Below are 26,639 nucleotides of genomic sequence, written 5' to 3' on the forward strand. Positions count from 1 at the left end.
TGTAACCACTTTATTGTTCTAAAGTGATATCAATCTGACCCTTACCCATGCACCAGCATTGAGGATCAGAAGACCAACTGACAAACATATATTAAAGTCAGTAATCACACTAGCAGTCAGTCACATGTTATATATTAGTCATATGAGCACATAATCAGCTACAAACATTTAAAAGTATGTAGGAGTACATATTACTGAATTCTGTTTTATACAGATCTTAACGTATTCAGACGCATTGCGAAGAAAACCACAGTAATGTACACAGTCTCATATGCAATAGGCACTTAAACTTAACTAATCATACTGACAAAAGTAGATAGAAATGTATTGCTGTATAACCCGTACTCGGTAGAGTTGGATACAGGGAGACTCGCCTCACTTCCAAGATCGATCAATACGTTAGCGAACGCTGAGTGGATCCAGACGCTACCAGTGTACACCGCCACTCCGGAAACTTTAAGTGAACACAGACACACTGTGCATACAGACGCCTGTATTGCGACCGGATCTCCTCGCGGTAGCGCTTAGTGAACACAGCCGCAGCGACCTATGCTGCGACCGAGACCCCTCGTGGCAGCGTCTGATACGGAAGTGAGGCAACAGTTCATGGCGGGACACTCGCGGAAACTGGTCATGTACTGGTGGGAGGGGCGACCAGGAGAGCGTCCAACTCCCCACCGCTGACATCAACCCTAGGGATCGCAGCCTAATACTATTCCTGGTGCCTTATGATCCCTAAGGCCTAGCGCTGGAGCACCCATGGTGGCGGTGCGTCAGCTACTGTTTGGTAGTCTTCTTCCAATACAGTGCGGCTGTGTCCGTATTCCCGACGTTGTTGCGACCCGGCGGAGAGTTGTTGGAGCGATTCTTTCCAATATGCGTATAAGACGCTTTTAACAAAGATCGCTCAAAAACATAGTAAGACTATAAAAATAAAATAAGAAAGCTTAGGGCTGCCCTAGAACAGCAGCCCTCTGACCATGGGTCGGCTCCTGCCGCACCAAACAAAAAACTGATTTGCCTGAGCCAGTGGGCGGGGATATATGGACGGGCCCGTTGCATCCTGGGAGGCCAGAAAGCTTGCGATCGTTTGGTGCCAATCCGCTGTCGCTCCATCATATCCCATTGTTATCCTGTGGATAACCTGTGGACCCTGCCGGAGAAAAGGTGGTTGAATTCTCAAAACTCCCTGTAAAAAGGTCTGAACCTCTGCAGGGATACCAACCTTTGCTGAAATAAAGAATTAAAAGTGCAGAGACCTGTATCGACTAATACTGGTTGGCTTTCTAGTACAGGCCTTGTGTTCTGACTTTCGGTCTCTTATGCTTTGTTCTATGTGGATGATTGATGAACAGCGTGTTTGTTACTATGCGTTCTCCCAGCATGTGAGCAATGTGACGATGATAACTTACAATAAGGCGCACATGCAGATTTGTTTTTTTTCCCACTGATTGTTTATTGATGGCAATACATGTTATTGTTGTTAGCAGAGTTCTTTTATATTGTACTTTGTGAATATTTTCAATAAAGAACACTTGATTAAAAAAAATAAAAATAAAAAAAATAAAATAAAGTGCTGAGACCTGAACCTTCAAGGATCCCAAGCGTAATGTGCCCTCCAAACCTGCTTGGAAAAATCTCAACAATCTAGTATGGTGGAATTCTCTAGGATTCCAACCCTTAGGCAGGCACCAGTCCAAGTATTTCTTCCAGATCCTATAGTAGTGTGCCGCCGTGACCAGTTTCCTTGCTGCTAACATGGTAGGGATAGCGGATCTTGGGATATCAGGATTTTAAGGGAGAAGGGTTTCAAGAACCATGCCATCAAATGTAGTCAGTTCAGATCCAGATGCAAAAATGGGACTTGTGACAGCAGATCCTCTCTCTGTGGTAGCCTCCAAGGCACATCAGCCAGAAGATTCTTCAGATCTGTATACCTTCTGCAAAGCAAATCTGGCACTATCAAGATTACCCGCACTCTTTCCTGTTTCACCTTCTTTAACACTCTTGGTAACAAGGGAAACGGTGGGAATATGTAAAGTAGGTCGTAATTCCAGTGAACCGCGAGTGCATCCACTGCTTCTGCTGCAGGATCCCGCGTCCTGGCCACATAACTCGGCAACTGATGGTTGTTCCGAGAGGCCATGAGATCTACCTGCGGTAAACCCGCCTGCGTCAGAGACCTGTTGGTGTAGACTCCATTCTCCTGGGTACATATCCTGCCAGCTGAGGTAATCCGCCTCCCAATTGTCCACTCCTGGAATGAAGGTTGCCGACAGGATTATGTTGTGTCTTTCCGTCCAGGACAGAAACTTTGGAGCTTCCCTTATGGCCATTCGGCTTTTTGTTCCTCCCTGGCAGTTTATGTAAGTCGCTGCTGTCTTATTGTCCGATTGCACCCTTATGGGTCGAGCTCCAACTAGACTCTCTGCTTGAAGGAGTGCATTGTAGATGGCTCGTAGTTCCAGTACATTTATTGGCAAGCTGCTCTCGTACTGTGACCATCTCCCCTGTAATTGATGGTTGCCTAGTACTGCAGCCCATCCTTTGAAACTGGCATCAATCAAAATTATTAATCCCAGATTCAAAACCTTTTTCACTTTGATAGATTCCTGTGAAACGACCACCAAATCAATGAAGATCCGGCCTGAGGTGACAAGCGAATTCTTCTGTAAAGTAGTAGATGCAGGCCCTTGGGAAATCGGATTGAACTGAAATAAGTCTGGAATGTAGTCTGCCATTCTGGATCGCTTCGAAGGATGCCACCATCTTTCCCAGAAGCCAAACACAGAAATGCAATGATACAATCTGATTCTGCAAGACCAGTCGAACCATCTCCTTGATGTCTCGAGTCTTATCCTCCGGAATGAACACTCAATTGTATTGTGTCCAAAATGATACCTAGGTATTGAATTTCCTGTGTCGGTTGTAAATTGGATTTTTTGAAATTCACAATTTAACAGTGTTGAATTAGAAATTGATGCGTGATACGAGCATTCCTCATCAATAGGTCCTGGGACAGAGCTTTGATCAGAAGGTCGTCTAGATACGGTATTATAGTCACTCCTAACTATCTGAATTTCGCTAACACGGCTGACATGATTTTTGTGAAGATTCTCGGGGCCAATGAGAAGCCAAACGGCAAAGCTCTGAATTGGCAATGATTTTTGTCCACGGCAAACCTTAAATAAGCTTGGTGTGGGGACCAAATTGGGACATGGAGGTACGCATCCTTTATGTCCATCGACACCATGAACTCCCGTTGCTCCAGACTCGCAATGACTGACTATCGATTCCATCTTGAATCCGTAAACTGTCATGAATTGATTTAATACCTTTAAATTGAGAATCGGTCTTATGGACCCGTCTGGTTTTGGTACTACGAAAAGATTCGAATAAAAACCTGTTTCTCTCTGAGGAGCCGGAATTGGTGCAATTACTTCAGAAGTAACTTTTGAGTAGTAGTGTCTAATGCTCTCGCTCGTTGAGGACACAGAGGAAGGCCTGTAGTAAAGAACTGACTGAGGTCGGGTTTGAAAATCCATTTGGTAACCCTGGGAAATAATATTGTTGATCCAGACTTCTGGGGAGGTTTCGGCCCAGGCTTCCTCCTGAAACCCCATCTACCGTGCACCCACCTTGGGTGACCCAAGGTGAGCTGGTAGACAGTCATGTCACGGTCTTGTCGGCAGGCTTAGAGTTCTGCTTGCGGGCTGTGGACTAGGAACAGCCTCTGCCTCTGTTTCCACGAGCGTCTAAGTGTTGCTTACGGGATTCTGCCATCTCTTTAGAGATATCCGCCAGGGCATTTTCCCATGCCCCAGATCTACCACTGCTCCAGCGACCATTCCCAAACATGTGTCACACACCCCGGAGCTGCCAACACTTGTGCTCTTTTTCTCACATTTTAAACATACATAACATATTTTTGTGGTCTTGGTTGGTGCTTTTAGACACCATGTCCAACACTAACACACACACACCAAACAGCAGTGCTTTCACTCTATTAGTATAGATGGAGAAAGACTGCAGGGATATGGGGAGCAATGAAAATCGGTCTTTTAGACACAGCTGGAATAGAATAAAAACGGAAAGAAAAAAAATTTTTATACCAGCCAGACGTTTACAAATCTCTCACCACCAACAGAAACAAATTGAGTTGTGACAGGGCTGACACTTCTGATGCTCCCTCCTCCGCAGGACCTATCAGCAGCGTCCCTTGGAAGACAATATATCAGTCATTATCATATTGTAGATTTCAAAAGATCCTCTAACACAGAGGTGGCCAAAAATAAGATTTTACTCACCGGTAAATCTATTTCTCGTAGTCCGTAGTGGATGCTGGGGACTCCGTAAGGACCATGGGGGAATAGACGGGCTCCGCAGGAGACTGGGCACTCTAAAGAAAGATTTAGTACTACCTGGTGTGCACTGGCTCCTCCCTCTATGCCCCTCCTCCAGACCTCAGTTAAGGAAACTGTGCCCGGAAGAGCTGACATTACAAGGAAAGGATTTTGGAACCCAGGGTAAGACTCATACCAGCCACACCAATCACACCGTATAACTAGTGATAAACTTACCCAGTTAACAGTATGAACAACAAACAAGCATCACTCAACTGATGCCACATAACATAACCCTTTAGTAAGCAATAACTATATACACGTATTGCAGAAAGTCCACACTTGGACGGGCGCCCAGCATCCACTACGGACTACGGTGAGTAAAATCTTATTTTCTCTACGGTGAGTAAAATCTTATTTTCTCTAACGTCCTAGTGGATGCTGGGGACTCCGTAAGGACCATGGGTATTATACCAAAGCTCCCAAACGGGCGGGAGAGTGCGGATGACTCTGCAGCACCGAATGGGCAAACTCAAGGTCCTCCTCAGCCAGGGTATCAAACTTGTAGAACTTAGCAAATGTGTTTGAACCCGACCAAGTAGCAGCTCGGCAAAGCTGTAATGCCGAGACCCCTCGGGCAGCCGCCAAAGAAGAGCCCACCTTTCTCGTGGAATGGGCTTTCACTGATTTTGGATGCGGCAACCCAGCCGCAGAATGAGCCTGCTGAATCGTGCCACAGATCCAGCGAGCAATAGTTTGCTTTGAAGCAGGAGCACCCAGCTTGTTGGATGCATACAGGACAAACAGCGAGTCAGTCTTCCTGACTCCAGCCGTTCTGGTCACATAAATCTTCAAAGCCCGGACTACGTCAAGCAACTTGGAATCCTCCAAGACACCAGTAGCCGCAGGCACCACAATAGGTTGGTTCAAATGAAAGGATGACACCACCTTTAGCAGAAATTGCGGACGAGTCCGCAATTCTGCCCTATCCATATGGAAAACCAGATAGGGGCTTTTACATGACAAAGCCGCTAATTCTGACACACGCCTAGCCGAAGCTAAGGCCAACAGCATGACCACTTTCCACGTGAGATACTTAAGACCGTGGAGCTAAAGTGGCTCACACCAGTGGGATTTCATGAAACTCAACACCACGTTAAGATCCCAAGGTGCCACTGGTGGCACAAAAGGGGGCTGAATATGCAGCACTCCCTTAACAAACGTCTGAACCTCAGGCAGTGAAGCCAGTTCTTTTTGGAAGAAAATGGATAGGGCCGAAATCTGGACCTTTATGGACCCTAATTTCAGGCCCATAGTCACTCCTGACTGTAGGAAGTGCAGGAATCGACCCAGCTGGAATTCCTCTGTAGGGGCCTTCCTGGCCTCACACCAAGCAACATATTTTCGCCATATACGGTGATAATGCTTTGCGGTCACATCCTTCCTAGCCTTTATCAGCGTAGGAATCACTTCATCCGGAATGCCTTTTTCCGCTAGGATCCGGCGTTCAACCGCCATGCCGTCAAACGCAGCCGCTGTAAGTCTTGGAACAGACAGGGCCCTTGTTGTAACAGGTCCTGTCTGAGAGGCAGAGGCCACGGGTCCTCTGAGCATTTCTTGCAATTCCGGGTACCAAGTCCTTCTTGGCCAATCCGGAACAATGAGCATTATTCTCACTCCTCTTTTTCTTACAATTCTCAGCACCTTTGGTATGAGAGGAAGAGGAGGAAACACATAGACCGACTGAAACACCCACGGTGTTACTAGTGCGTCCACAGCTATCGCCTGAGGGTCCCTTGACCTGGCGCAATATCTTTTTAGCTTTTTGTTGAGACGGGACGCCATCATGTCCACCTGTGGCAGTCCCCATCGATGTGCAATCTGCGTGAAGACTTCTTGATGAAGTCTCCACTCTCCCGGGTGGAGGTCGTGCCTGCTGAGGAAGTCTGCTTCCCAGTTGTCCACTCCCGGAATGAACACTGCTGACAGTGCTAGTACGCGATTCTCTGCCCAACGAAGAATCCTGCTGGCTTCTGCCATTGCCACCCTGCTCCTTGTGCCGCCCTGGCGGTTTACATGGGCCACTGCCGTGATGTTGACTGACTGAATCAGCACTGGTTGGTTTCGAAGCAGAGGCTCCGCTTGACTCAGGGCGTTGTATATGGCCCTTAGTTCCAGGATATTGATGTGCAGACAAGTCTCCTGACTTGACCACAGCCCCTGGAAGTTTCTTCCTTGAGTGACTGCCCCCCATCCTCGGAGGCTTACATCTGTGGTCACCAGGACCCAGTCCTGTATGCCGAACCTGCGGCCCTCGAGGAGGTGAGCACTTTGCAGCCACCACAGAAGAGACACCCTGGCCCTGGGGGACAGGGTGATCAGCCGATGCATTTGAAGATGCGATCCGGACCACTTGTCCAACAGATCCCACTGAAAGATCCTCGCATGGAACCTGCCGAAGGGAATGGCTTCGTATGACGCCACCATCTTTCCCAGGACTCGTGTGCAGTGATGCACCGATACCTGTTTTGGTTTTAGGAGGCCTCTGACCAGAGTCACGAGCTCCTGAGCCTTCTCCTCCGGCAGAAACACCTTTTTCTGGTTTGTGTCCAGAATCATGCCCAGGAAGGGCAGGCGCGTCGTAGGAATCAGCTGCGACTTTTAATATTCAGAATCCAGCCCGTGCTGTTGCAACACTTCCTGAGAGAGTGCAACGCTGATCAGCAACCGCTCCCTGGACCTCGCCTTTATGAGGAGATCGTCCAAGTATGGGATAATCGTAACCCCTTGCGTCCGAAGGAGCACCATCATTTCCGCCATTACCTTGGTAAATATTCTCGGTGCCGTGGACAGGCCAAACGGCAACGTCTGAAATTGGTAATGACAGTCATGTACCACAAACCTGAGGTACTCCTGATGAGAAGGATAAATGGGGACATGCAAGTACGCATCCTTGATGTCCAGAGACACCACAAAATCCCCCTCTTCCAGGCTTGCAATGACCGCTCTGAGCGATTCCATCTTGAACTTGAATCTTTTCAGATAAGTGTTCAGGGATTTTAAATTCAATATGGGTCTGACCGAACCGTCCGGTTTCGGTACCACAAACATTGTGGAATAGTATCCTCTTCCTTGTTGAAGGAGGGGAACCTTTACCACCACCTGCTGGAGATATAAAACTTGTGAATTGCCGCTAACACTACTTCCCTTTCTATGGGGTAAGCTGGCATGGCCGATTTGAGGTAACGGTGAGGGGGCATCACTTCGAATTCCAGCTTGTATCCCTGAGACACAAATCTGTATAGCCCAGGGATCCACCTGTGAGCGAACCCACTGGTGGTTGAAATTTCGGAGATGCGCCCCCACCGCTCCTGGCTCCACCTGTGGAGCCCCAGCGTCATGCGGTGGATTTAGTGGAAGCCGGGGAGGACTTCTGTTCCTGGGAACTAGCTGAATGGTGCAGCTTCTTTCCTCTACCCCTGCCTCTGGCCAGCAATAGCCGGCCTCAGTATAGTACCTGAGTGTGCATAAACAGACTTCAGGATACTTTCCTGCTTCCTATCTGCAGGATCCTTTAGGGCGGCCGTATCCTGTGACGGCAGGGCCACCTTTTTAGATAAGCGTGTCAGAGCTTTATCTACCCTAGGGGAGGATTCCCAGCGCATCTTGTCCGTTGGCGGGAAAGGGTATGCCATAAGCAACCTTTTGGAAATCAGCACTTTATCGGGGGAATCCCATGCTTTTTCCACATAATTCATTTAACTCATGTGAAGGGGGAAAAGTCACCTCTTGCTTTTTCTCCCCATACATATACTCCCTTGTCAGGGACAGGGTTTTCCTCCGATATGTGCAACACATCCTTCATTGCTATAATCATGTATCGGATGGCTTTAGTCATTTTAGGCTGCAACTTTTCCTCATCGTCATCGACACTGGAGTCAGAATCCGTGTCGACATCTGTGTCAACCAACTGGGATAGTGGGCGCTTTTGAGACCCTGACGGCATCTGAGCTGCAGAATCAGACACGGGTTGAGACCCTGACTGATTATCCAATCTTTTATGCAAGGAGCTTACGTTATCATTTAACACCTTCCACATATCCATCCAATCAGGTGTCGGCGGCGACACCACAGACACTTGCACTGCCTCCACGTAACCGTCCTCGTCAAACATGTCGACACAAACGTACCGACACACCGCACGCGCGCGCACACACACACACACACACACACACACACACACACACACACACACACACAGGGAATGCTCTAATTGAGGACAGGACCCCACAAGGCCCTTTGGGGAGACAGAGAGAGAGAGTGTATGCCAGCACACACCCCAGCAATATATAACCCAGGGATTACACAGTAATTTAGTGTTTACCCAGTAGCTGCTGTTTATGATAATATGCGCCTAAATTTATGTGCCCCCCCCCCTCTCTTTTTGCCCTTTTTCTACCTTGATACTGCAGGGGAGAGCCTGGGGAGCTTCCTCTCAGCGGAGCTGTGAAGAGAAAATGGCGCTGGTTAGTGCTGAGGAAGAAGGCCCCGCCCCCTCAGCGGCGGGCTTCTGTCCCGGGTCTGTGTAATAAAATGGCGGGGGCTCGTACATATATACAGTGCCCAGCTGTATATATGTGTCTTTTTGCCAAGAGGTATCCTAATTGCTGCCCAGGGCGCCCCCCCCTGCGCCCTGCACCCTACAGTGACCGGAGTGTGTGGGTAGTGTGGGCGCAATGGCGCACCGCTGCAGTGCTGTGCGCTACCTCATGTGAAGACAGGAGTCTTCTGCCGACGATTTCAATGTCTTCTTGCGGCTTCTGACTTCTGGCTCTGCGAGGGGGACGGCGGCGCGGCTCCGGGAACGGACGACAAGGTCAGGTCCTGTGTTCGATCCCTCTGGAGCTAATGGTGTCCAGTAGCCTAAGAAGCGCAACCTAGCCGCAGTTAGTAGGTTTGCTTCTCTCCCCTCAGTCCCACGTAGCAGAGAGTCTGTTGCCAGCAGAAGCTCTCTGAAAATTAAAAAACCTAACTAAAATACTTTATTAGCAAGCTCAGGAGAGCTCACTAAAAGCACCCAGCTCTGGCCAGGCACAGATTCTAACTGAGGTCTGGAGGAGGGGCATAGAGGGAGGAGCCAGTGCACACCAGGTAGTACTAAATCTTTCTTTAGAGTGCCCAGTCTCCTGCGGAGCCCGTCTATTCCCCATGGTCCTTACGGAGTCCCCAGCATCCACTAGGACGTTAGAGAAAGGTAGATCGCGATCTACAGGTAGCTCGCAGGGCATCTGCCAGTAGATTGCGACAGACTGAACAGAAAACAACTGTAAGGAGTCTGCCACAGCTACTTCTTATCGCAGTTCCCAGGGTTGCAGTGTGCGGGTGCGCGGTGACGTAATGACGTCACCCGCGATGTGAGAAGCCTGGGCGCTAGTTGGAACCAGTTTGATCCAGCCGGCAGTGGCGACAACAGGAGAAGCAGCCAGCGGGAGGCCATGCAGCGTGAAAGCGGGAGCCGTGACTGCGGGGAGAGGAAGGACTGAAGCTAAGCAGCGTGACAACTTGACAGGTAAGTTCTGCAAAGGGGGGTTTCTTCACAAGGGGAGGGACGATTTGCAAAGGGGGGGGGGGGGATCTGCACAGAGCGTGGTATCTTCAAAAAAGGTTTTTTTTTTTGTTTTGTTTTTACACAAGGGGGGATCTGCTAAGGGTGGAGGATCTGCACAGAGGGGATTATTGTACAAGGGGCTATTATGCAGGAGAGTGGAAGGGGGGGTATCTGCTAAGTGGGGGATTTGCACGGAGGAGGGTATTGTACAGGGGGCTATTGTGCAGGAGAGTGGAAGGGGGGGGATCTGCAAAGGGGGCGATTTGCACAGAGGGGGGATATTTTATGTCATTCTTAATGCCATTTTTAAATGTGAGCGCTATTATTGGTGTTATTTGACGCCGGTAGATCACCGGTAACCAAGTGAACAAAAAGTAGATCACAGGTCCCAAAAGTCCGGCCACCCCTGCTCTAACAGTAGTGCCTACAACTAAAAAAGACAGCACCAAACAGAAGCCTTAATGTCTGAAAATGCAGTGACAGACCTAAAACAAAGAACATGGCTGCTGCTATGAAGAGAATATCTAAAGGGGAAGGAATGTCTTATAACTCCGCCTCCCTCACCTCTCTCCTACTAGTGAAATGCCCACTCTAACAGAATGCCTAACTAAGAAAACTAGATGGCGGCAATTGAAATTTGCCCTTCACCTCGCTGCCTGGCTCCCTTGCAGCGAGGAGAAAATTACTCCTCTGCACCCGTTTGCGTTCGGAGTGTGAAAGGATCCACCGCTCTGTGCGTCCCGTCTAAGCCTCCCTCAGCCGCGTCCTGTCTCTGACCTGGCACAGCGGGTGCTGTGTGTGGACGCCGCCAGGCAGCTCCGCGATGCTCCCCCCGCTCGACTACCTCACAAGCTTCCCTCTGTGCATCCACTGCCTTGCCGCCTGTTATACTGCAAGCGCCCGCCGGCTGGGGGATATATTATACGCTAAAGTCAAGGAGCTGCGCTGCTAGGCTACTCACTGTTAAAAGAAAACTGGGGAGAGGCGGGGGTAAATCGGGCCACCGAAACTTTAAAAGGCAAAAAGCTTTTGTGGAGCAAGAGCTCCTTTCTCTGCTTCCACCTCCTAGCACAATTTGTCTAACTGGAGGGATAGCGGGTCGTGAAGGGGGGAGGAGCGAGCTGTGAATACATTTTTATTTATTAATTCATTGTGCCACCTCCGATCTGCAATCTTCAAGAAAATATATATATATATATATATATATATATATATATATATATATATATATATATATATATATATATATATATATATATATACACACATATATACACATATATATATATATACATACATACATACATACACACATATGTATTTATTTATTTCTCACCTGTATCATATTTCAAGTAAATATACAACCTGAAATACATCCATGAGCAGACCGCCAGACATCCTTACCTGCTACATGCAATGGTGTCCATTTCTTTTTGCGATCCTTAATGAGTGGGGAAGCCCCATGGCTCATCAGAAGCTCCACACACTCTGTGAAACCCCTTTCTGTGGCGAGGTAAAGCGCAGTGCGGCCCTTGTGGTCACGAACATCCAGGTTCACCAGCGTTTCCGCTAGAGCTTTTAGGGTATCGCAGTGACCATTATAGGCCTGCAAACATAATGGAATATATTTTCATTGGCTTGGACAACAGCAGCTGTCAAATATATACACGTTAAAAGGAGATTATTCATGTTATTGTTTTTTTCAGGATAGTTTGTGCTGTGATTATTTATGCTTGATATAGTAATTACCATAATACTTACAGCTAAGTGCAAAGGGCTAACTGGTACAGTGCTTTCCACATCCTCCAGGCAGTTAAAGGACATCTCTAGGAGCTTTAACACACAAATTTACTGTCAACATTTGTTCGCGCAAGCAGAATACAAGAGAAAGAATAAAAATAAATCATGTTTATAGGGACTAGAACAGTCAGATACTTACTAATTCCAAATTCTGTCTGTTGCCATAAGCAGCTGCATAGTGAACGGCAGCATATCCCTGTTTATCACGAATTGAAGGATCGGCATTGTTGTCCAGCAAAAACTCTAAGGCGCTGTAAGGGAAGAATTCAGTTATAAACAGACATCTGTAACAGCAGAGAGGAAACAGACATGGTATTGGGCAGGCAATACTAAGAAAAGATAAAGCAGCATGAGTACTACATGACGCAGAGGGTTAAAGATTGATCATGACTGCCAGAACAGAAAATCGGTGGCACGAGACAACCAAGTAGGGAACCTGAAAGCGATATCAGGAGTCATCAACTAAGCTGATAAGTACAAATAAGTACATTTAGGACATTCTACACATTATAATCAAACATTTGATTTTATCGTGGGAGCAGTGGGACATCAAGAAGGGACTAATAAACATGAATATATGCATTGTTTGCAAAGGAAATCATCACTTTGGATACATGTATAGGACAAATAAATTTGCTACACCGCCACTACATAAATTTGCCTGCCATCAGGCAAGGACATTAAGAGGAGGAAGGGGGGAAAGATGCAGGGAAAAGTCCGGCACAAACCCACTGATTACACATTTTACACGGAAACAAAGGGTCAGCAAGTGTTAACCGAGGGATTACGGCATGGGTAACGTGGTTTAAATTGCTCCGGCCATGAAACCCAGAGCTTCTTCCTCATACGGATAATAGGACTACCCCAATGGGCCTGGTTCAGAGGTGTACGCAATGTCGATGTTCATGTAGTTGAGCAGTTTTTTGCAACTGCTGATGCACAAAGAATTCTGAAAACCCTTATGGCACAGGTTCCACAGAGCACTCACAAAAGGTGCTGTTGCGATTGGCTCAGGCAGCATCACCAATGCTGCGGAAAAGTGATGGGTGTTTCAGGGTGGTGATAAAAGTAGAGCATGCAAAATAGTGTTTCATACATCATTGCTGCAGCCTCAGAGCACCAGATCCCGAGCAACTTCGCTAGTGTTGGGTGTCTTATGTCGAAAATGTGTCTGGAAACGTGATGCAGTAAGGACGCACCAGGGGACTCTGCTGATTAATTTGACACTTGTCTATTGCGTGCGAAAGTCACTGTAGCAGCTTTTTCAACACACAAGTTCTCATGCATTTTTTGTGAGGGGGACACCCAACGCTAGCAGAGTGGCACAGGACCTAGCGGCTCACTCGTACCAGGCATCTTTTACGCTGCATGGCATATTTAGCCGCTGTAAATTGATGTCCAGGGGCAGGAGAAAAAATCCCTGCTAACTGCATTCTTTTTGAAGCCACAACAACACATGGATCTAGGATAAGCTCCCAGATCCCTGTTCTCACACAAATACCGCAAGAAAAAAAAAGAAAAAACCATTAGAAAAATATATAAAATATATATATATCTATATATATCTATATATATCTATATATCTATCTATCACACAGGGGGGACCGGAATTCCCCAGAAAAAAAAACCATTGCGATAAATCAGGTATTAACTGCTATTTAGCGCAAAAACTGCATCGCTATATTAAATTCACCCTTCATGTATGAGGACAAGTCCGTACATTCCCAGATACACAGCTGTAGGTACAGGAAGCCATGGTAAGATGGAGAAACTGGCCTTTTAACATGCGGTTAGCAACTCTGTCTAGAACTCAATGAATCAGATTGTGTGAGGCCTTAGCAGTACTATGTTGTACCCATATGTTTGTACTGTGAGAGCTTTCAATAAAAATATTTTGGGGGGGGGGGGGGGGGTTGGGACAATGAAGAAAAGCACTCCAGATACAATCATGAATTGTATATTCAAATTGTGTGACATTGACAAGCACTCACAAGAAAGCCTCTTTTTCTAGTGAAGCTTTCTCAACATTTTCTTCTGACTCCTGGCTGGTTCCAGAGTTTGAGTCCACCGCTCTGAGCAGGTAAAGAAACACAGATAGGTGAGGAAGTGCAACTCATTAAGGAAAGAATGAGCAAATTTTGAATACATAGGGTGGTATCCACCGCGGGCAATTGTGTCGCCCAGGGCCCCAATAACCCTGCACTAGCCAGGCAGGCGAAGCAAAATCCCCGATAAGTGCCGCGGCAGCAAAAACACACAGGTTTCACTGAACCTGTGTGTTTTGCCTAAATAGCCATTTTTTTTTTCCCAGGGGAGATTTCATTAGATACCCCATTAAGAAATATTGGTGGAACATCAGGATAAATGGCAAAAAACCCTCGGTTTTTGCTCCCAGTTTTTCATTGCGTGTAACTGGATACCCCCATAATATTCAAAATACACATCAACAGCAGTTCCGGATTAGAGTCCTAGGTACTTGTATATAAGTGAACGCAGTAACACAAGTAAGACCACACTATAGAAAACTGCATACAATATCAAGCAACTGCTCTTTCTGACAGTTAAGCTTTGCAGATTTCAATGCAGGAAGTTTAATTATTCAGACCACTATGGCACATTAATTTGCAATAATTTAAACTTCGTTTCTGTGAGGAAATTAAAAATTATACACAATTAGTGATATATGAAAACTGGATTTAAAGTCACTACTCCAGGGAAACTGCTGTACATAATTATTTTAGTCTACATCCATCCACCTTCCATCTGTATGAAGTATTTTCAGTAAGTGAGATAGTTCTCCACCCCTTAATCCACTGTACGAGTCAAGTGGCGTACATCACTACCTGGGTGCTGGGAGTGCCCCGGTACTAGTATGTAGATCCAGGAAAACAGAGACTACTAGAGAGTCTGGTTAGAATTAGCCACAGATTTCCAGGGACTAAATTAATAAGCTCAAGATGTTTGACCACCAGCTTCTAGTGAAGGCTTGATCCAGGGAATTGTCCAGGAACAGGATAACCATGACCCACAGTGATACAACAGTACCTCATTATGTCATGCGGTAACTCACTGCATACAGTAACAGGGTAGATGAGCAGATTGTCAGCCTGAAAGTGGTTGTTAATACATGTTCTTCTAATAGAGACACACCACCAGGGGGGGGGGGGGGTGTTAGGGGGAGAAGAGGCCTTTTGGAGAAGAACTGAATGAGAATCTATGGGGCCTCATTGATAAGCCAAGGGAGCTAAATTCCCTCGTAAGGTATCTGCTTCTGTGGTTTCTGGGACCAACAAAGCTGCTGCATATAAAGGAGCTCCTACATCCCTTGTAAGGACTTGATCGAAGGATAAAAACGGCCATAGACAGGAGAGGAAACGGTCCCACTTCATTCTGCTAACACCTGCGGTCTCTCCCCAAATGGGGCTCAGCCTTGCAGCACATGGGATGTAGAGGGAACACACTATACCCAGGCAGTTTGATCTGATATACAGCACAAACATATCTATGGATATTTAAGGTGAGGTATTTAGGGCTGCTAAAAAAAATAAATAAAAAAAAAGGGGAAGGGGAACAGCAGCAGTGTCTCCAAACGGAGCTGGTTTAAAAAAAAAAAAAAAAAAAAGCCCAGGTCTATGCCAAGCAAATAGATTGCTGGCACAAGGCTAAAATATCAGGAAGGCAGTTTTTGCTGAAATTACAGGCTGCCATTGCTAGAGTAGAAGGCTGCCAAAGGAGCTGTAGCACCTATTAAGGCTCTTATTGGCCAACTATTTCACTTATAAACTCGATGGCCCCTCACGTCCCCAGATACTTGAACCTTACCACTGCAGGGATCACCTGCTTGATTGGAAGAATGGGCTGCTCTTCCTAACACCAACGTCACTGTGATTATAGAGTCCACCAGAAAGTTATAAAGCACCAAGGTGTGTATTTACTGAGAGAGAAAGCGAGAGAAAGTACCAGCCAACCAGCTCCTGTCTGCCATGTTACAGGTTTGTTTGAAACATGACAGGAGCTAGTTGGTGCTTTATCTCTCTCCAAGACAGTACAATAGTCAGCAGCTCATAAGAAAAGTAAACATTTTACTAGTGTGCTGGCAAACAAACACTCGCTACATATACTGATCTCACTTATATTATACTGTATATAGCATTGCCCTTAATCACCACTCACTATTACAGTGTATAAACATCACTATTTGGACGCAGAGTAGTTAGGCAAGTAGGCATACAGGGAGCAACTTAAATAATTAGTGAATCAATGGATATGAGCTTGATATTACCTGGAATGCTCGGTCTGGTTTGAAGCCTTAGAAACCGTATGGGGTACCCTGCCAAACAAACATTATACATATAACACTCATCTCAGTAAGTCAACTGCAGTATCAAACCTTCTGCTTGTTACACACAAACACTACACAAAAGGAAATAGGATTTTTATTTTTTCATTAAATCCTATTATCTGAATTCAGTGGAGAACACTGGACCCCAGCTTATATATAGGTATGTGTAGGGATGTCAATAACTGTGTCCGTCATCTGTGGTCTCCAACTACAGTAAATACCATTACTGGAAACCCTTCAATGGTAACCCATCAATGGTTGACGTGCACATGAGCAAAGGGGATAGAGTCTTCACGCATGCACTAAAGAGCACTGCCACTGCAGGGATTATATTAAAAACAACGATCAGCACAAAGCAACCAACTACAGTTTCATGGCATCGACGGCAAATTGCTAGAATGCCCTAACCATCGATAGTTGTGAAACATCAACTCGAGGGCCACCTCTAGTACAAGGCCTTATTCAGAGATGGACGCAATGTCAGCGTTGTATGCAGTAGTGATTTTTATTTTTTTTGCCACTGCGCATGCATCTAAGCCACAGGTTCTCAAACTCGGTCCTCAGGACCCCACACAGTGCATGTTTTGCAGGTCTCCTTGCAGAATCACAAGTGAAATAATTAGCTCCACCTGTGGACCTTTTAAAATGTGTCAGTGAGTAATTAATACACCTGCGCACCTGCTGGGTTACCTGCAAAACATGCACTTTGTGGGGCCCTGAGGACCGAGTTTGAGAACCCCTGATCTAAGCTGCACTGCAAATACTCTATGCTGATCAATTGCAGTGAGGATTAATTTGCAAAGTGACTGATACACAGGGAGTGTTTTTGGATGGTGACAGTGTAGTGTCGACTCAAACAGGGGGGGTTTGTGTCACAGCTTGTGACTGCGACCACGAAATGGCTCCGGTATATTATTTCCGATGGTCATGCTGCATGACCATAGGGTTACTTGGAAAGTCGATGATTGACCGATGAGTGTCCAATAGTTGTGTCTTAATGCAGAAGTGGCAGATCTGAGACGCCGCCAGTTGGCATCGCAAAACAAATGCTGCAGTGTGCAGCTACGATGGCATAGGCAACAGTCTCTGTATCAGGCTATAGGGTGATATGTACTAAGCAGTTATGAAAAAGTGGAGGAGAAGTGAGCCAGTGGAGAAGTTGCCCATGGCAACCAATCAGCATTGACGTAACATTTATAATTTGCAAACTATAAAAGTATACAGAGCCGCTGATTGGTTGCCATGGGCAACTTCTCCACTGGCTCACTTCTTCACTTTTATCACTGCTTAGTACATGTCCCCCATAGTCTCCTATAGGATGATGGCATATACAATAGTCTATAAGTCTCTTCACACTTTAATATCCCCATCCTGCAGAACACCCTGAACTAGTACAAATTGTGTGGGCAGGCACTGTCCCCCAATGAATTCAGACACATTAATATAATATATCATACATATTTATTTTCACTGAACCCTGGTGTACAGACGCAGCGGATCTGGTAGAATGGGCATTAAGCAATGGATTTTCCAGCCACACGCAGTGATCACAGATAAATCTTTATTTTGATGCAGGAATACCAATACTGTAGGCATCAAGAGGACCAGATCATCCAATTTCCTGGGATCCAAAGAATTTGTGACAGATTTTCAAGGCCCTAATGAAATCTACTGAGCAAAGAATTTTCAGAATGGAACTTTTACTGCCGACACATTGTGGACAATAGAAGTAGCCAAAAAATGAATAAAAATAAAATAAAAAAAATGGATTTTCCATTTGAGAAACTCAAATTCCACTGAATCAAGTGAGGAATTTGCTGTAGCGGTCTTCAATACAAACACCAGGGGACTACGGAGAACTTACTGCTGGTCACAAATTTGTCAGATCCTGCTAAAAAGTCTCCATTTGTTTAATAGTGTTACCAACTCCTGGGACGAAAATAGAAGAAATCTGAACCTTTGCAGAACTCAAACCGTTCTCTCTAAAACACGGTGATAATACTTGACTTAAACAAGTATTCTGGCTTTGAGCATGATTCCGAGTAAAATGGTACACTATATAAGTCCCATCTTTAAAAGAAAACTATAAGAGACCACTGACAACCTAAGAATGTCTGTATAGGACACGCATCTGTGTCAGCCTGGTAATACAAACAGCACCCAAAACATTTTTTCGTTGGAACAGGTGAAAATTCATGAGAGCATCATGGTGTCGACAAAAGGAGACTACTAATTTCGGGTGCTTGAACAGAAGAGTTTGTGTTATGGTTCAACCAGAACATCTAGCTGACCCCTCTATTGTAAGATGGCTAGGTGATGGGACTAGAATCTGGGGAACTGGATGGTATGCTGCTCCTTGCAGTGCCATCCTGGAGAATTGGGGTGCCTCCCGCTGAGTTGGCTTTATATTAAGAAATACATAAATGCATGAACCGAAGTAGGTGCTATCATCAAGCAGTGTAGGATGCACCAGAGCAGAGATGCCTTGCCTGGTGGCTTTGGTATCTCTGTATGTCTGGCCTTTTATTTGGTTCTGCTATCTTAAGCTGCCCATATTTTTGCAGTCCAGGATCACTAAATGTAGAAATGTCCCTCTACCTCTGACATTTCTAATAAAATCTCACATTTCACAATTGTGTGTCTTGCCATCACGTATGAGGTTTGTGAAAACTTTCCTTGTGCGAATGTCTACTGTACAACTAAATTGTCTTCTACCTGTTCTACAGGGTAGGTTAGGTCTTATTATGGGCCGTGGGATACAGGGGTTGTTCAAGTTATGTTTTCTCCGGTCTTCATAGACTGGCTGGCGGATTGACCTTGCGGTGTCATAAGATGATCCTTACAAAGTTAGGTTTGTGGCCTTGATCCATGCAAAATTAGGTTTGCGGCCTTCCTCTGGCTGTGGGTGGCTCCTGACATGTCCTGCACAAGCTGAACCTTTGCTTTCCAGAACAAAGATCTTCCTTTCTTGCAGGAAAGCACTCCTTAGGGCCTGGTTTCTCTGTCCAGTATCCCAGATCACCTGTCAAGATATTCCGTTAAGTCAGTACGGTCCTTAGACCCTTAATTGGCGGGATCTACAGTCCTTCCAAACTTTGGATGTTGTCTGAAATCTCCATACTATCATTGAGTGGTTGGGGGACAGACCTTCTTCAAAGCTAACAATCTCTCGTCGGATTTCAATGGTCTCCAGTCAGACACTCTTTAGCATGCCTGTTCAGGCAATAACTAAAATCCCATATCGTTTCCCTTGGGAAAAAAACACCTCTGTTGTCAAATAATGAACTCCAAAGAGACATCAGCCTTTGATTAGAGAGCAGGCTTTGACTTCAGTACATTTTTAATGCAACTAGTACTGCCAAGTCTGTGCAATCTATTGGCAATGCCCCAAAACAATACGACAACCAGATATGGGATAATCAGTTAACCTGGTTTGTAGACATACACTGAGTGATCGCCAGACCAAAAGGACAAAGCCTTAAACTAAAAGTGGTGGGACTGAGTGACCATCCTTAATATCCACACCACTACTGGCAACATGGAAGGAGTATTATAAAAAATAATTTAAAGAAAAAAAATAAAATAACTGATAATCCCACCCAGCTAGGTTTACTTCCCTGCAGCTGGTGATAGAGGGAGCTGCCAGTGTCTGTAGACTGAATTTCAGCTGCAAAGCTGAAAGTAATCACAGGTGCATTACAACTCAGCCGAGGTACCAGCACATTATGAAAACACAAACCTGAGTGTCCTGCTGGACGGGAATATTTATGACCATTTTATACATACATAGTACCGGTTTATTCCGTTACAACTGGGGGGGGGAAACCACCACACATTAAAAAAAATAATAATTTGGGAATAAAGTTGCAGGGCCTGATTTTGAAATGGAGTAAAGCAAAGAGAGAAAGTAACTGTGCGTCTGGCCAAACCATGTTGCAATGCATAGGGTGCAAAGACATTTCTTTATTTTGCTTGCAGGGTAAACACTGGCTGCTTTTGAATGTAAGCTCACACTGGAATTTAGAACCCCACCCACATATAAATCTCTCCGCACATTTCAAATATGACCCACTTGCACTGCTACAAGACTTCTAGAATGTTTAAGGAGCTAAAATTCTAGATCTCAGTTTTTCCCGTAGCATGTTTGTGAATAGTATTATATAGCAATAAAAACAAATAGAATAAAATAGTAAAGTTAAAACAAAAACATTTAAACAATCATAATCAAGAAAAATAAAAAAACCTGCATACAGAATACTACCAGCTAAATTCTAATTAGCTTATACCTACATATACACCAGCCAAATATAAACTAGTGGTGAGCTCATAATGCATGGGTACTCACCTCCTGTAGGTATCGGAAGCAGCAGCATAGTGTAAAGGGGTGCAGCCTTTAAAGTCTGCCACAGTAACACTGGCTCCAGCTGTGACTAGCGTCACTGTGCACTGGTAGCTGCCGTTAGCAGCGGCATAGTGCAGTGGAGTCCTAAGATGAAGTGAGGGAAAAAAAAAGTTTAGATACAGAGAAGGCTGCAATTTGGTGGCAAATTGACTCATGGATATAAACGTGGCCATTTGTTCGTATACAGATTTCCACGGTCATGTGCAGGTGTACCTCACTCATGCTGCCGCATGTGGAAGTATCTGGTCATTAGCGGCATGAATTTGCACCAACCTTAGACCTGGTGCAAGACATCCATCCGAAATCAATGTGAATGCCCATTCAGTCAGTTGCGACTGAGATGCATACAACTGTAGTTGCCATACATCTGTCCGCAAAACTGACTTGCTACAGATTCTGCCTCAGCCACTTTGTAATACAAAATCCTCCAGTACTTACTCTGACCACTAAGGGTAATTAAACTTTAAAATTAACCATTTACTATATCAAGAGAGCACAAAATAAATGTACTCAAATCAGGAAACTATTTATATAATAGGGTGGTAACACTTTACCAACCTTACAAAAAAAAAAAAAAATATTTTATAACAAGGCCTAAAGTATGTGTTATTTTTAAGTTCACCTTCCAAATTTATCCTGTCTCATCAGATCAGCGCCGCTGCTCGCCAGCAAATTAAGACATTCAACGTTTCTGTAAAACAATTGTGAGATTATAGCAAGACAGCAGCAGAATATGTTGCACATAATGGCCAGGATTCAAGGTGTGTTCTACACGCACAATCAGTGATGCATCATTAAAGCGAATTCAGGGAGACCAGAGCGGCCCTACCATCTCCATAGGGATGTGCGCAATAACCAACGCAATGTTAGAGGTCAACGCCAACACTCCCCACAGCATAGCAGGTAGAACACGAGTTCATACAGAAATAGTTTAGAGCAGTAGCTCTAGTTTGATTAGGGTTCTACATTGCAAATACTTTTTTATTTGACTATTTGTACAGATTTAATACACCGAAATACAGCACTCACTATTAATTTGCCAAGATTTCTTAGTGCAGTGAAAGAGCCAGTGCAGGAAATGCAGCAGTTCCGGGGCACACAATATTATTTCATTGCAAGGATGGATTGTACCACCCTAAAACTAATGTAGGGCCAGGAGATGTAGAAAGTGAAACAAAGCTCCCTAGTTTCATTAAATGACTCACCCTCCTGAAGCAGCAGCGTGGAGGCAGGTCCTCCCGAGGTTGTCCGGTGTGTTAATATCAAATCCGGCAGACAGCACATGTTCATTACTCAGCGAGGCCACTATGCTGTACAACTGACCTGGAAAGAGGTAAATACAATGGAGTTCAAATACAGAACACACTGCAAAACACTTTGGTTTATTCACAGCCGTCTCTCAAGGAGGTAAAGATCCCCTCCAACCTAATTTAATTTGAAGACTGTTGCTACTGCACCATAAGGCCAAAAATAAGATTTTAAACCTACCGGTAAATCTATTTCTCCTAGTCCGTAGAGGATGCTGGGGACTCCGTAAGGACCATGGGGTATAGACGGGCTCCGCAGGAGATAGGGCACCTAAAAAGAACTTTGACTATGGGTGTGCACTGGCTCCTCCCTCTATGCCCCTCCTCCAGACCTCAGTTAGAGAACTGTGCCCAGAGGAGATGGACACTACAAGGCAGGATTTAGAAATCCAAGGGCAAGATTCATACCAGCCCACACCAAGCATACCACGTAACCTGGATCATACAAAACCAGTTAACCGTATGAACAATAACAGCAACGGTCCAAGACCGATGTCAACTGTAACATAACCCTTATTTAAGCAACAACTATATACAAGTCTTGCAGAGTTTCCGCACTGGGACGGGCGCCCAGCATCCTCTACGGACTAGGAGAAATAGATTTACCGGTAGGTTTAAAATCTTATTTTCTCTTACGTCCTAGAGGATGCTGGGGACTCCGTAAGGACCATGGGGTTTATACCAAAGCATCCAATCGGGCGGGAGAGTGCGTAAGACTCTGCAGCACCGACTGAGCAAACGCTAGGTCCTCATCAGCCAGGGTATCAAACTTGTAGAATTTAGCAAAAGTGTTCGACCCCGACCAAGTCGCCGCTCGGCAAAGTTGTAATGCCGAGACGCCTCGGGCAGCCGCCCAAGAAGAGCCCACCTTCCTAGTGGAATGGGCCTTAACCGAATTTGGTATCGGCAATCCAGCCGTAGAATGAGCCTGCTGAATCGTATTACAGATCCAGCGAGCAATAGTCTGCTTCGAAGCAGGTGCGCCAATCTTATTGGCAGCATACAGGACAAACAGAGCCTCTGTTTTCCTAATTCTAGCTGTCCTGGCTACATAAATCTTTAAAGCCCTGACTACGTCCAGGGATCTGGAATCCTCCAGGTCACTTGTAGCCACAGGCACCACAATAGGTTGATTCACATGGAATGAAGAAACCACCTTAGGCAAAAATTGCGGACGTGTCCTAAATTCAGCTCGATCCACATGAAAAATCAAGTAGGGGCTTTAGTGTGACAAAGCCGCCAATTCTGACACTCGCCTTGCTGATGCTAAGGCCAACAACATGACCACCTTCCAAGTAAGAAATTTCAACTCAACCTTGTTAAGCGGTTCAAACCAGTGTGATTTTAGGAACTGCAACACCACGTTAAGATCCCACGGTGCCACTGGAGGCACAAAAGGAGGCTGGATGTGCAGCACTCCCTTTACAAACGTCTGGACTTCTGGAAGAGAAGCCAACTCCTTCTGAAAGATAATCGAGAGGGCCGAAATCTGTACCTTAACAGAGCCTAATTTCAGGCCCATATCCACTCCTGTCTGTAGGAAGTGGAGAAAACGACCCAGATGAAAATCTTCCGTAGGTGCATTCTTGGTTTCACACCAAGACACATACTTTCGCCAGATACGGTGATAATGCTTAACCGTCACCTCCTTCCTAGCCTTTATTAAAGTAGAGATGACCTCTTCCGGAATCCCCTTTTTCGCTAGGATTCGGCCGTCAAACGTAACCGCGGTAAGTCTTGAAATACACAGGGCCCCTGTTGCAACAGGTCTTCCCTCAGAGGAAGAGGCCAGGGATCTCCTGTGAGCATCTCTTGTAGATCCGAGTACCAGGCCCTTCGAGGCCAGTCTGGGACAACGAGCATCGTCTGTACGCTTCTTTGCCTTACGATCCTCAACACTTTTGTAATGAGAGGAAGAGGAGGAAACACGTAGACCGATTTGAACACCCACGGTGTTATTAGAGCGTCTACAGCCACTGCCTGAGGGTCCCGAGACCTTACACAAAACCTCCGAAGTTTTTTGTTGAGGCGTGACGCCATCATGTCTATTTGAGGAGTTCCCAAAAGACATGTTATGTCTGCAAAGATTTCTTGATGAAGTCCCCACTCTCCTGGATGGAGATCGTGTCTGCTGAGGAAGTCTGCTTCCCAGTTGTCCACTCCCGGAATGAAGACAGCCGACAGAGCGCTTACATGATTTTCCGCCCAGCGAAGAATCCTGGTGGCTTCCGCCATCGCGACTCTGCTTCTTGTCCCGCCTTGGCGGTTCACATGAGCCACTGCTGTGACATTGTCTGATTGAATCAGAACCGGTAGGTTTCGAAGAAGACTCTCCGCTTGTCGAAGGCCGTTGTAAATGGCCCTGAGTTCCAACACATTGATGTGTAGACAGGACTCCTGGTCTGACCAAAGTCCCTGAAAATGTTTTCCTTGTGTGACCGCTCCCCATCCTCGGAGGTTCGCGTCCGTGGTAACCAGGATCCAATCCTGAATTCCGAACCTGCGACCCTCCAGCAGGTGAGCACTTTGCAACCACCACAGGAGAGACACTCTGGCTCCTGGGGACAGAGTTATTTTCCGATGTAAGTGCAGATGGGACCCGGACCACTTGTCCAGAAGGTCCCATTGAAAAGTCCTTGCATGGAACCTTCCGAAGGGAATGGCCTCGTAGGCCACCACCATTTTTCCCAGAACTCGAGTGCATTGGTGAACGGACACCCTTTTTGGTTTTAGCAGGTCTCTGACCATGTTTCTGGATGTCCTGGGCTCTCTCTATTGGGAGGAAGACCTTCATTTGTTCCGTATCCAGTATCCTACCTAGGAACGGTAGTCGAGTTGTCGGAATCAACTGACTTCGGTAGATTTAGAATCCAACCGTGTTGCTGGAGCACTCTCAGAGAGAGAGCGCCACACTGCCCAGCAATTTCTCTCTTGATCTCGCTTTTATCAGGAGATCGTCCAAGTACGGGATAATTGTGACTCCATGCTTGCGCAGGACCACCATCATTTCCGCCATTATCTTGGTGAAAATCCTCGGGCCGTGGAAAGTCCAAATGGCAACGTCTGAAATTGGTAATGACAATCTGTACAGCGAATCTCAGGTATTCCTGATGGGGGGGCATATATGGGGACATGAAGGTACGCATCCTTTATGTCCAGAGACACCATAAACTCCCCCCTCCTCCATGTTGGCTATTATCGCTCTGAGTGATTCCATTTTGAATTTGAATCTTTTTATGTACAGGTTTAGGGATTTCAGATTCAAAACAGGTCTGACCGAACTGTCCGGTTTCGGGACCACAAATAGGGTTGAGTAATAACCTCTTCCCTGTTGGTGCAGAGGAACCTTGATTATCACTTGCTGTATACACAGCGTTTGAATTGCAGCTAACACTACATCCCTTTCCGATGTGGAAGCTGGTAGGGCCGATTTGAAAAATCGGCGCGGGGGCACCTCCTGGAATTCCAGTTTGTAACCCTGGGAAACTATTTCCAACACCCAGGGATTCAGGTCTGATCTGACCCAGGCCTGACTGAAAAGTCGAAGACGTGCCCCCACCGGTGCGGACTCCCTCAGGGGAGCCCCAGCGTCATGTTGTGGGTTTTGGAGCAGCCGGGAAGGTTTTTTGTTCCTGGGCACCTGCCGAAGCAGGTGCTCTTTTGCCTCTGCCCTTACCTCTGGCAAGGAAAGAGGATCCCTGACCTCTTCTGGACTTGGGAGACCGAAAGGACTGCATCTGATAGGGTGGTACTTTCTTTTGCTGTTGGGGAATATATGGTAAAAAATGTGATTTACCTGCTGTAGCTGTGGAAACCAGGTCCGTCAGCTCATCCCCAAACAATACATCTCCCTTATAGGGTAGTACTTCCATATGTTTTTTGGAATCCGCATCACCCGTCCATTGGCGAGTCCATAAGGATCTTCTCGCAGAGATAGACATGGCATTGGCCCTAGAAGCTAGCAATCCAATGTCCCTTTGAGCATCCCTCATAAATAAAACTGCGTCTTTTATATGGGCTAGAGTTAAGAATATAGTATCCTTATCCATATTATCAAAGTGATCTGTCAGCTCATCTGTCCAAGCTGCAATTGCGCTACACACCCATGCCGACGCAATTGTCGGTCTTAGCACAGCACCCGTATGAGAATAAATACACTTTAAGGTAGTTTCTTGCCTGCGATCTGCAGGGTCCTTAAGGGCCGCTGTGTCAGGAGACGGTAGCGCCACTTTCTTGGACAAACGTGTCAGGGCCTTGTCCACAGTGGGGGGTGATTCCCAAATCTCCCTGTCCTGTTTAGGGAAGGGGTATGCCATATAAATTCTTTTGGGGATCTGCGGTCTCTTTTCTGGAGTCTCCCAAGCTTTACCAAAGAAATCAATGCGGGAAACTTAATAATCTGTTTCTTTCCCTTAAACATGTGTACCCTTGTGTCGGGGACCGAAGGTTCATCCTCAATATGCAACACATCCCTTATTGCCACAATCATACACTGAATGGTTTTAGTCACCCTAGGGTGCAATTTTACTTCGTCATAAATCTGTGTCGGTAGTAGTGTCTTGTGTTAAGGGACGCTTTTGAGACCCCGACGGGCCCTGTGAGTCGGTCCAATCCGAGGATTGACCCCCTGATGTCCCCCCTAATTCAGCCTTATCAAGCCTTTTATGTAAAGATGCCACACTTGCATTCAACATATGCCACATGTCCATCCAATCCTGAGTCGGCACAACCGACGGGGACACACCACTCATTTGCTCCACCTCCTCCTTGGAGAAGCCTTCCGCCTCAGAAATGTCGACACACACGTACCGACACCCCACACACACAGGGATTAACC

At 46.0% G+C, this 26,639-nt stretch overlaps 1 protein-coding gene across 2 annotated transcripts in view; it reads right to left on the minus strand.

Annotated features, from left to right (window-relative positions):
• ANKRD52 (ankyrin repeat domain 52) overlaps positions 1-26,639 on the minus strand; it is a 148,692-nt gene that overhangs the window by 55,550 nt on the left and 66,503 nt on the right. For both annotated transcript variants that reach the window (XM_063952649.1, XM_063952648.1), the window contains exons 12-19: positions 21,701-21,818; positions 21,118-21,186; positions 20,439-20,579; positions 16,034-16,081; positions 13,743-13,823; positions 11,891-12,002; positions 11,713-11,784; positions 11,356-11,557 (exon numbers count right to left, since the gene is read on the minus strand). In XM_063952649.1, coding sequence (XP_063808719.1) covers positions 11,356-11,557; positions 11,713-11,784; positions 11,891-12,002; positions 13,743-13,823; positions 16,034-16,081; positions 20,439-20,579; positions 21,118-21,186; positions 21,701-21,818 — 843 coding nt within the window. The remainder of the gene's footprint in view (positions 1-11,355; positions 11,558-11,712; positions 11,785-11,890; positions 12,003-13,742; positions 13,824-16,033; positions 16,082-20,438; positions 20,580-21,117; positions 21,187-21,700; positions 21,819-26,639) is intronic.

Source organism: Pseudophryne corroboree, chromosome 2, assembly GCF_028390025.1.
Source record: "Pseudophryne corroboree isolate aPseCor3 chromosome 2, aPseCor3.hap2, whole genome shotgun sequence".
Taxonomy (NCBI): Eukaryota; Metazoa; Chordata; class Amphibia; order Anura; family Myobatrachidae; genus Pseudophryne; species Pseudophryne corroboree.